Source organism: Malania oleifera, chromosome 8, assembly GCF_029873635.1.
Source record: "Malania oleifera isolate guangnan ecotype guangnan chromosome 8, ASM2987363v1, whole genome shotgun sequence".
NCBI classification, from domain to species: domain Eukaryota; kingdom Viridiplantae; phylum Streptophyta; class Magnoliopsida; order Santalales; family Ximeniaceae; genus Malania; species Malania oleifera.
In genome coordinates this window covers 4,011,221-4,022,642 of record NC_080424.1, presented here as the reverse complement: position 1 = coordinate 4,022,642, position 11,422 = coordinate 4,011,221, and the positions used below count along the sequence as shown (strand labels likewise).

At 35.3% G+C, this 11,422-nt stretch overlaps 1 protein-coding gene across 2 annotated transcripts; it reads right to left on the bottom strand.

Moving 5' to 3' along the window:
* Positions 1-5,108: 5,108 nt before the first annotated feature.
* LOC131162553 (bidirectional sugar transporter SWEET1) lies at positions 5,109-7,079 on the bottom strand. 2 transcript variants are annotated; one of them, XM_058119160.1, is made up of 6 exons: positions 6,821-7,079; positions 6,602-6,638; positions 6,287-6,382; positions 5,906-6,185; positions 5,643-5,762; positions 5,109-5,525 (listed from the first exon to the last, which is right to left on the bottom strand). In XM_058119160.1, exons 1-6 carry the CDS (start codon positions 6,852-6,854, stop codon positions 5,319-5,321), a joined length of 774 nt encoding a protein of 257 aa, XP_057975143.1. In that variant the 5' UTR covers positions 6,855-7,079; the 3' UTR covers positions 5,109-5,318. The 2 variants fall into 2 exon arrangements, with proteins under 2 accessions (XP_057975143.1, XP_057975142.1); XM_058119159.1 differs by having other exon boundaries at positions 6,287-6,433; positions 6,821-7,070.
* Between the last annotated feature and the right edge of the window lie 4,343 nt (positions 7,080-11,422).

Below are 11,422 nucleotides of genomic sequence, written 5' to 3'. Positions count from 1 at the left end.
ACAGGTGAATAAATTTATATGGTTTATCGTATAACTGAATTTGGGAATGATTGTGAAATATACTGCAACTGTTGGTGAAACATACTGGAATTGCATGTGAATAATACAAGGATTTGATATGACGACTGTGAGTTGGGTTTTATATGATGGTCGGGGGCTAGGTTTTATTTTCCGGCTGTGAGCTGGGTTTATTTAACGATCGGGGGCCGGGTTTTTATTTAATGGCAGTTTGAAACGAAATGATTTAAACTATAGTTTTTCATTACTTAAATTGCATGATATGTTTTAGGAACCCTATGGACCAGTTGTTTTGTGAGTAAGGTACCATTGCAAGTGATTGATTATTAGACCATGTGCGCCCACACTGTTCTGAATAGAAGTGTAGGGTGGTCTCAACCAATAGCTGGCGTGAGGATGAACTAAGGGCATCGGGCTTGCAGCTTGGCTATGGATGCTTGTAGACAGACTTACAGAGGGATATTTTGACTTTGTTTTGGGCTAATCACCCATGTTTAATCTAGCATTCGGGCTGCACAACCCATACCATTAGGGAAGTAAATGGTATTAGTCACAAGGAGTGTCTTTTATGCATATCTGTTGATTTATGTAAATGATATTACTTATTTACTAAACTATTTATATTACGGAAACAAGACAAATATTTTCAAATGTGTAAAGTGAGTACAGTGTAAGATAGCTATTTTCAATTAAATGGGAAACTGATTATTTTATGTGTACACTAAAATTCATGCTAGCCACACACCGATTTTAACTTAGTCTTCCTTATTGAGAAGTGTCTCACCCCAATATACAAATTATCTTTTTAGAAAGCACCAGGAATCATGTTTAGCAGGGCTAGAGGGGTCGAGCTAGTCGTAAAGTCTATGTATGTAGTGTGTATGGACTGAGTTTTCTTTTTGTACAATATTATGGGTTGTAATATGCATATTTGGAGACATTTATGTATAATAGTAATTAGAACTCTGGTAATGTATTTGGAGAATGTATCACTTATTTTCACTGCATTTATATTGAATATGGTATCAGAAACACAAATATCACTTAAGTAGCACCCCGGGCCCCATGTGGCGGGTCAGGGTGTTATAGGTGGTATCAAAGCCTAGGTTTGTTAGGTTCTATAGATTTTGATGGTTGATAATTATCAGAGTATTGGTTGAGATAGGATAAGGATGAGAGTGGGTAGATTAGGTTGGGTTTTGGTCTGGAAGCTTAAGGGCAGAGTTCCTTTGACGATTTTCTGTGTTTTTCTTAGAATGACAATTTCAGGAAAACCATGGTAAATCCATCAATGGTTTCATTTTTGAGTTGAGAGATTGGAGCTCAGAAATTTAGGTTGGGACGTTAGGGCGGTCGAGTACGTGTGTGGAGTCAATGTTATGTTGGAGACTGATATCTTGTCGGTTTTGTGACGGAACTAGGGGAATGAATCTTTAAATTGAGAATTCATACGTATTTGTAGTTTCTTCATTTCATACTTGCTTCAATTATGATAACTGAAGAGTTTCTAAGTTTGTTTCTATCCTATCTTCAGGATGGATCCCAGGGGAAAGGATGTCATGGCTAGAGGGGATAATCATATGGATATCTCCAATGAGGAGGATGCTGATGCCTCGACAGTGCTGTGAAGTATAGCATGGCAAGTTAGGAAGGAAACCTGGAGGGATTCCTGGGAGTAGATCGGCTATCGGTTGATAGGGGTTGCACGTTCCAGTAGTTTACCTGGGTGAGTCCACCGGAATTTTCAAGAGGAAGGAACCTAATTGCACCTAAAGATTAGGTTTAAGAGATAAAGAAGCTATTGGGTGTGCTGGAATGCACAGAGGAACAGAAGGTGCAATTTTCCACCTTTAAACTGGTGGGGGAAGCAAAGAGGTGGTGATAATAAGAAAAACTGGTGGAGGAACAGTGCCTAAGGCATGCATCTGTTATCTAGAGCCATTTTAGGGAGGTTTTCTTCGACATATACTTCATTGTATCCACTTGAGAGGCTAAGGCAGAGGAGTTCCTGCATCCGACCCAGGGGCCCATGACTGTACAACAGTATGCAGTTAGGTTTGTGAAGCTATCCCGTTTCGCTCTGCACATAATCTCGGATGAGCCAAAGAAGAGTTAGATGTTTGAGAAAGGTTTGAGGCAGGGAATATGCACTCAGGTGGTGGCATTGTTGACTCAGAGTTTCTTTGAGCTGGTGGATAAGGCCATGACAGTTAAGGCTAGTATTCAGGAGGGGGAGAGAGCAGCAAACCAAAAGAAGAGGCCTTTGCCTCAGGGGTTTCAAACCAGCACTAAATAGGGCTCATGGAAGCGGCCTGGTAATTTCTCGAGCCAGCGACTGGAGATGGGGTACCGAGGCCATTATAGGGATTTGCAGCGTCCTATTTGTTCCGGATGCCATCAAAGGCTTTGGGGTGAGTATTGGGGAGGACTAGCTGTCTACTACCGGTGCGGTGGGGCAGAACATCTGGCATGGGACTGCCGCGCGACGTTGAACTACACACCTCCACAACCTTAGTATTGGGGAGGAAACCAGGCATTGCGAAGTGGTTACCAGAGAGGCGCTGCCCAGGTGCGGGTGTATTCTATGACTCCGGGTGATGCCAAGAACGTAGAAAATGTGGTTACAGGTAACATTATGTGCTTTCAAATAAAGTTTTTGTACTCTTTGATTCAGGTGTGACACACTCTTTTGTGTCTCAAAGATTTATTAAACTATATGGGGTCGAAACACAACCGTTAGATGCTGAGTTAGCTATGACCACACGGATAGGGTCAGTGGTGGTGTGTAACAAGGTGATCAGGGAGCACCCAGTGGAGATTCAAGGGAGAAGGTTGCCTGTTAGTCTAATCGTAATTGATATGCATGGATTCGACATTATTCTGGAGATGGATTGACTAGCATCCAACTATGTGAGCATAGATTGCCATAGGAAGGAAGTGGTGTTCAGACCTCCAGGGGGGGAAAGAATTTAAATTCGTCTGGTCGTGTGTGCGCTTTGCACCATAGATCCTTTTAACGATGTAGGTGAGGAGACTAGTTCTGGAGGTTTGCTGGGGATACCTTGCATTTGTAAAAGAAGCACCAAAGGAAGGACTGAAGCTAGAGGATATCCCAGCGCTAAGGGAGTTCTCAGATGTGTTTCCTAAGGACTTACCAAGATTGCCTCCGGATCGTGAGGTGGAATTTGCCGTTGAGTTAACTCTAGGGACAGCGCCAATTTCGAAGGCTCCATACCGAATGACTTCGGTTGAACTAAAAGAGCTAAAAGAGTAGCAACAAGAACTTATGGACGTGGGTTTTATAGGACCGAGCATATCACCCTGAGAGTGCCTGTGTTGTTCGTGAAGAAGTCGATGAGGATGTGTATCGACTACTAGGAAATTAATAAGGTGATAGTGAAAAATAAGTACTCGTTACTAATTCACTCCTGGGTCCCATTACTGGGTTCGGGACGTGACAGAACCACTAAAAAACATTTGCATGTCTCTTTTTGCGATCTTTTTAAATTGCTTTAAGGTCCGTTTTGATCAAAGATTTTAGTGGGAAAAGTAAAGGGAATGGAAATAAGAAAGAAACACCTTTTTATTGTATTTTTTTGTTTATATCAAATGCTACTAAATATAAAAGTTTGTCGTAATATAATTAAAAATTAAAGAAAATTAAACGTAAATGATAGATAAAACCAAAATTTTGTTTATTGATTCAATATATTTTTGTTTTCTTTTTTAATTTTCTTGATAATCAAGAGAAATTAAATTTTTATATACATTTTTTTCCTTATCTTTTCTAAGTTTCAAACAGAGCCTTAATGTTGTATAATTCATTTGATTTGTTTAATTTATTTTATATTAAATATTTAATTTTCATTAAACCAAATTTACTCTCATTGTTGGATTCCTCCTTAGGCTAACAAATATATATATATATATATATATATATATATGTGCGCACGCGCGTGTAGGTGGGAGAGAGAGAGAGAGAGAGAGAGAGAGTGCGTGGGTGCGGGTGGGTCGGGGGGGGGGAGAGAGAGAGAGAGAGAGAGTGCGTGGGTGCGGGGGGTCGGGGGTGGGGGGCGAGGGGTGGGGGAGAGATGATTGGGGTCATCTAAAATTAGTTCAAGTGACGGTTGGAATACTGGTGGGCAGTGACATGATATTACGTGGAGCTGTGTCCTAGCCAGTTAAAAGACACGCTTTTATGTCACCCCCTACGTGTCTTCCAAGTTCAGATTTGCTATACCACTTTCACTTGAAGATAGAAAATAGAAAGTAAAAAAATTGACAGCGCGGTCAATTTTCAAATGATGAGGTAAATAAATATTTTTTTTTATTACTTATTTTTAAAAAATTCTTAATTTATTACCCACCAACAAAAATTATACTTTTTATACATATACAATCAATTTAATAAAAAAATAAACTTAAAATATTTTAAAAAAACTAATTATTTTTATAAACATTATTATCATTTACATAATTTTTTTTTAAAAATATATCATAAAAAACACATGAATCAATTATTATGTCTAACAAATACTTCAAGTGAACGATCGACTGATATGTAAGAGAAAAAATTAAAATTTGAAACAAAGCTAAATTTATTCGAGAAAATGAATCACATAAAAAATGAATGAAGTAATTCTGAAGTCATAATATGAAACATGTTTAATTCCTTTCAGATTTTTTAATAAATAGTTTTAAAAATATAAATTCAGGTCAAATTATAAGATTATAAAGATCATGGTATGTGTGTGTATATATTAATGTATAAATTTTATTAACTATAATTTTCCGAATGTACTTTCAAAAATATTATGGCCCAACTTATTTTTTAATTTTCCAAAATTAAATAAAAAGTTTAAATCTTGAATGAACTTAAATTTATTTTTATTATTTTTTAAAATTTCACATATAAATTTTAAAGTTAAAAAATAAAATAATATTTTTAAAATTTTTAAAATTGTCAATAAAGCCGAAAATTATTTTGAGCAATTAAATAAATTTTTAATGCATTACAAAGTGATGGATCCATTTATGGTCAAACCATTCTCTCATTTTTTTTTAAAAAAAAAAAACTGCAAATGTTGACATATTTTTAATTATTTCTATTATATAATTGCATTGAGCACACATTAATTCTCGCGATATAAACCAAAACCCAAACTCCAAAATTATATAAAAAAAAAAAATCAGAAAAAAAAGAGAGCTAGGGATTGGATTGGCTACATGTATTACACGCATGCTAGTAGGGTTGAACCCCAGCCGTACACGTGTGTCCATATAGATCAATTGATGCCGAGCTAGACATAATCTGGGCCGTTGGATGAGTACTGCTTCTGGGGATCTTGGCGGGCCCCATTTGCATAGCCCATCTCCACAGATGACACGTCAGCAGAACCCGATTTCTTCTGGGGCCCGGCTGCACCCGCTTCGCGTTTCACGTCGCGGTAGATCGCGTACAGGATCAGCTGCACTGCCCCGAGCCCGCACCCGAACCCGTTTGGCACCTGCGTTTATTAATATTGATAAAATTATTATTGTTCTCATTATTCAATTTGAAAAGCTCTAATCACTAGCAGAAAATACTCTTGCATTATTTGCTATAGAAGTGAAAATAGACTTACAGCGATAAAAGGGTCGCGGCCAAGGAGGCCAAAGACGAACCAGGAAGTGCCGCACAAGAACACAAACAGCGACAGGAAAAATGGCATGAACTCTACACTCTTTGTCTTAATCACTGTCCTCTGCACGGTTTGAATAATAATCATAAATTGCAAACTATAATAACCATTCCACACACTTATGGGGAGGACTCGTGGTGATTTGTAAAGGACAGAGTAAAGAAAGAAAGAGAGCAGAGAATTGAGGCAAATGGGGGAGAGCTTACAATGATTGAAAGGGGCGAAGCGTACATGATGATGGAGCAGATGGTGGCAGCGAGACCGCAGAAGAGCTTCCTGCCGCTGCCATGGAGGGCAAACAGGGAAACCAGGACGACCGCCGCGAAGACGGCCACAATGAACGTGAGGAGTCCCGCAATCTTAACCTTCTCCTTCTTCGGTGCATATATCAGGAAAATCAACACATATGTGGACTCAATCACTGCCCCTGTCCCGTTAACCGTCGACACGAGCAGGTTGTGAGGCGACACGAATGGAAGCCCATACCTGCGTTTCCATCAATTTGTGCGATTAGTTAATTTTTTTGACACGAACGGATTCAGCGAAAATGAAGATAAACCCATCAATGGAGGAATTGAAGAGCTTACCAGGCCGAAAGGAGGTTATTGAGCAAAGTCATAACGTATGGAATGCCTGAGAATTGCTCTGTTGATTTCCCTTTTATTATCCTCTTGAATGTTATTCTACAATTTTTTGCAGAACACAGATATGCATAATATAGATATGGGAAAACTCTGTCTGGATCAAGCAGAGGGTCCAAATATGTTTCAGAAGCTAAAAGATGAAAAAATTTTGTAACCCAGAGAGAGAGAGTTATATTGATTTTAATTCATGAATTTCTTTCTTATATTAGTGAACAGTAACCATTTTGAATGTAAAAGAAAATCAGACAGAGTACTTACATTGGTGCCAAGAAGAGGAACAGAGCAGTGGCATTTCCTGTTTCAAGACAAAGAGCACAGAAGAATTACCATCACATATTGGGAAAAAGAAAAAAAAAACCTAATAATATAAATGTGCCCAGAAAATTAAAACAGAAGAATTGTTCATCTGTGAACAAGAAGAGCAAGAAAATTAATGGAAAGAGGAAGAAACCCATGTCCATGGACGTGAAAACTCACCAAAAATTCCAAACAAGAAATGCAAAATATCCATCTCTGCAATCTTCTATCAACAAAATCAGAAGAAAAAGGGGAAAACCAGATGAGATCAGACAAGGTGAGGGAGGGTGAATAACGATCTCCAAGAAGATCACCGACTAACACCGAGGACAAAACAAGTTGTTTTGTTTTTCCGAATGGAAGTGAGAAGTGAGAGTGCGAATGGAACGAAGGACGAGTGGGGCTTTTATAGACAAATTTTTTTTCCTTTTTATGAATCGAAACTAATTGCAGGAGGTAGAGTACATATCCCAGTCAGAAAAAAGATAAAAAATAAAAAAACTGCTGGCTGTAAATACTGATAATTTTGTCCTTATCCGTCCTTTCCTTGGCTTCTCTGTTTTCTCTGACTCTGTTCGCTGCGGTATCTTGTATCTTCCCTTTCCCAAGAAATGAAATAATTGCGAAATGGATCACAATGAAAAATGAAATGGTTTGATTTTGATGGGAAATAGGCAGCATGAGGTTGAAATGGGATTGTCAGTGTCTTCGGTGGGGAGCTGATGATATTGGTAATCATACTTTCTTCATGCGTTTTTTGCAGGTAAAAATAAGGTCAAGAACGATTAAATTGTTTCCTCTGTTTCTGTTCTTCTTGAATCTATTTCCACATTGGACCCTCCTTTTTGGATTTAACCCCTAAATTGTCCCGCAGATTAGGTGACATCGACAGTTCAGTTTCACATGATCCCTCTGTTACCCTCATTCAGAAGAATCTCCTCTGTTTAGGACCTAGGGACCCCTGCCCTGTTCTTGGGAAGGACCATGTGGCTGGCTTCAGCATGAACAAATTTGGGGAAACCAATTTAAATGGTTTGATCCACCACTTGAAATTAATTCATGAAGTGGGTAGGAGGGGGATGAGATCAGAAATCTCTTTTGGCGACCTGAAATTAATTCAATCAGAGGGGACGAAAAGTAATTAAGTTGCAGGATCCAAAATGCTCTGTTTGGTGGGGAAGAAAATTAGGATGAAATAGAAAAAAAGTTTCAGAGATTGAAAGTAAAATAAAGTTTACTTGAATGAAGATAAATAAGAGGAAAGAAAATAAAGGATTAATTTTAAATGAGAGTGTTATTTTCGTCCAAAAAAAAAAAAAAATTTACTCGTATTTTTAATTTCTAATTATGACTCTTTCAACCCTTTTCGCGGAACAAATGGAGCTCAATGTATTTTAAAAAAAATTATATATAAAAAATATAATGTAGGCATGCATATGACCATCCATTTCACAACTCTATTTTACTTAATTAAATTGTATTTCTCAAGAGTTGGTTGATGATTTGGTGTTTGGATTAATAGTTTAATTAGGGTAACGAAAATATAATTCTACCACCTTCATTTTGGTTCCTATGTAAGTAAAAAGATTATTGCACAAAATAGCCTCCCGGTTGCTAGTTGGATATGTAAAAAGCATGCACTCAATAACATTTTCTTCAATTTCCCTTTCACCTTGTATAATAGATCCAAGATATCTAAATCTATCAGTATTATTAGTCTCTTGATTATCCAGTGTAATCTTCTCTCTATTGCTACTCCGTACGTTACTGAAATTACATTTCATATATTTAATTTTATTCCTACTTATCCTAAACCTTTTAGAATCTAATGTGACTCTAAAGTTCTAGCTTAAATTTCACTTCGCTCCTACTATCATCAGTCAACACGATATCATTTGCAAACAACATACATCAAGGGATCTCATTTCAGATATTCTTAGTAATTTCATTAATTACTAAAGTAAAAAGATAAGAACTCAAAGTAGAACCTTGATGAACACATATTGAGATTGGAAACTCTTTAGACTTTCATCTTAGGGTCCTGGTGCTAGTCACTACTTCATCATGTATATCCTTAATGACCTTCATATATCTATTGCAAACTCCTTTCTTTTCTAATACCCACCAAAACACTTTCCTAGATTCTCTATCATATGCTTTCCCTAGATTAATAAAAACCATATGCAAGCCCTTATTCTCTTTCCTAAACTTTTTCATTAAACTTCTTAAAAGATAAATAAATTCTATTGTTGATCTCTCAAGTATAAAACCAAATTGATTTTCTGAAATCTTCATTTCTAATCTTATACTCATAATCTTAATTCCGTGATAGTTATTGCAGTTTTAAATTTCGCATTTATTTTTATACAGAGGTACCAACGTACTTTTCCTTCATTCTTCTAACATTTTCTTTGTTTTTATAGTATTATTGAATAAATTAATTAACCAAATAATTCATTTATCCCCTAAATATTTTCAAACTTCAATTGGTATTTTATCTAGTCATATAGATTTTCTACTTTTCATCTTTTTTAATGTCATTTTAACTTCAAGGACTCTAATTTTACAAATAAATCTCTTATTTTTAATCTTTTCTTCATTTGTCACTTTCAAGTTCAATCTTTCATTGATTTTCAATGAACAACTTATCAAAATATCTCCGCTACCTTACTTTTATGCTTTCTTCTCTAATTAAAAAATTATCATTTTCACCCTTTGTACATTTTACAGAACCTAAATCTTTACATTTTCTTTCTCTAACCCTAGCAAGTCTATAAATATTTTTTTCTCCTTTTTTTGTATCTAATTTAGTATATAAAGTATCATAAGTTCTATATTTAGCTTCATTGATAATCTTTTTTGTATTTTTTTTTCTCACTTTTTATATTTTCAAGATTTTCCATATTTCTACAATTTTGTCATATCTTATATCAATTTCTTTTTGTCTTAACGGTTTTTTGGACTTTTTGATCCCACCACCTACTTTCTTTACTACCCAAATATCTTCCTCTGGACTTACCCAAAACCTCTTTTGTTATCCTTACAATAGAATCCACCATTTTATTCCAAATAATATTTTCATCAACCTTGTCACCTATTGTCCAATCACACTCTTTATTCATTTTATCCTTGAATTTTACTATATTATCTCCCTTCAAGTTTCACCATCTAGTCCTCTTGTGTTTATTTATGCTACTTTTTCTCTTCCATTCTTTAATATGTATATATAATAACACTCTATGTTGTGTAGCCAAACTTTTGCTTGGGATAACTTTACAATCCTTATAAGATAGACGGTCCTTGTTCTTAGTTAAAAAGATCTCTATTTGGCTTTTATTATATTCACACTTGAAAGTTATTAAGTGTTTTTCTCTTTTTATAAATCAAGTATTCAATATAACCAAACTGTAAGACATGCCAAAATCTAAGATTGTATCACCAGACTCATTTTTATCTCCATATCCATGTTCTCCATATATCCTCTTATATCCTATATTATCATTCCCAATGTGACTATTCAAATTAGCTCTTATGAATATCTTTTTAGACGTTGGAATCCCTTTTAAAATACTATCCATATCTTCCCAAAAGTATCTTTTTAGATTTTCTACTAAGCCTATTTGGGGAGTATATGCACTAATGGCGTTCACTATCTCTAGGCCTAAAACTAACTTGATTGTAATGATCATATCTCCTATTCTTTTAACATTTACTACATTATCTTTTATGTTTCTATCTACAATAATACTCACTTGTTTTAATGTTTCTCTTTGTTAATGTACCAAAATTTAAATCCTGATTTTTTAATTTTCCCGACTTTCTCTCCTATCTATTTCATTTAATTGATTGATAATTATATTTGCAGTTGTCATTGAAAACCATCTTACAAATTTTCTTATTGTATAGATCTTTAAGTTATCATTATCCAAATTAATAGCAATAAACATATAATAGTTAAGAAATAATACTATATGTGGCATGCATCATCTATTGCAGGAGAGTTTACAAAGAACATTACATATATTTAGTTGCAAGGTATGTAAATCTTATTCTTTGGTTGGAATAAATGTCATAGAAGCTTAAAGTAGATTCTTCGTTATTTAAAGTTTATTCAAGCATATATAGAATAGATGTAACATAAAGTCGGCAAACTTATTGAGAGAAAGAGAATGAATTTTTGATGTCAAAAAAGTAGAAATCTTATGTGTATTTTAGAAAAGAAATAATTTGTGTTCATTTCAAAAGTTGTCTTGTGGATCATGTGAGATATTATTTGCTTTAACTCATGGGCATCATGATTGTCCTTAAAAATTCTGACACTAGTTAATTATCCTTTCTTTTCTCGTCGATCCCTAGTTACGTGTTTTCAGACACCAAACTTTTGTCCTTTTCACAATTATTGATATATAGTGTGTGTTGATGCCCTCCTAACTAATAGGGGTTCTTATCCCATAACTATGGTTAGGTTATTTCAATCTTATAGTTGTCTGAGGTATGAGTCCATCCTCCTCCAAGTGATCTCTCTCATTATTGGGAAGGTTCGATGATCCCTAAAACAAAATTTTTCTCTTGATTACAAATTCTTCATTTGGGTGAGATGAATCCTTCTAATATTGTATGGATTAATCAATATGGATTAAAATTCTCGATCAATATCACTTTTTCAGTATGTAAAACAGTAGGCACATAAACATCAAAATATTAGATACACCAGATATAATATGATTTTTCCATATGTACAAAAAATTACCCACTTTAGTAGAAATACACCACATCGAAATC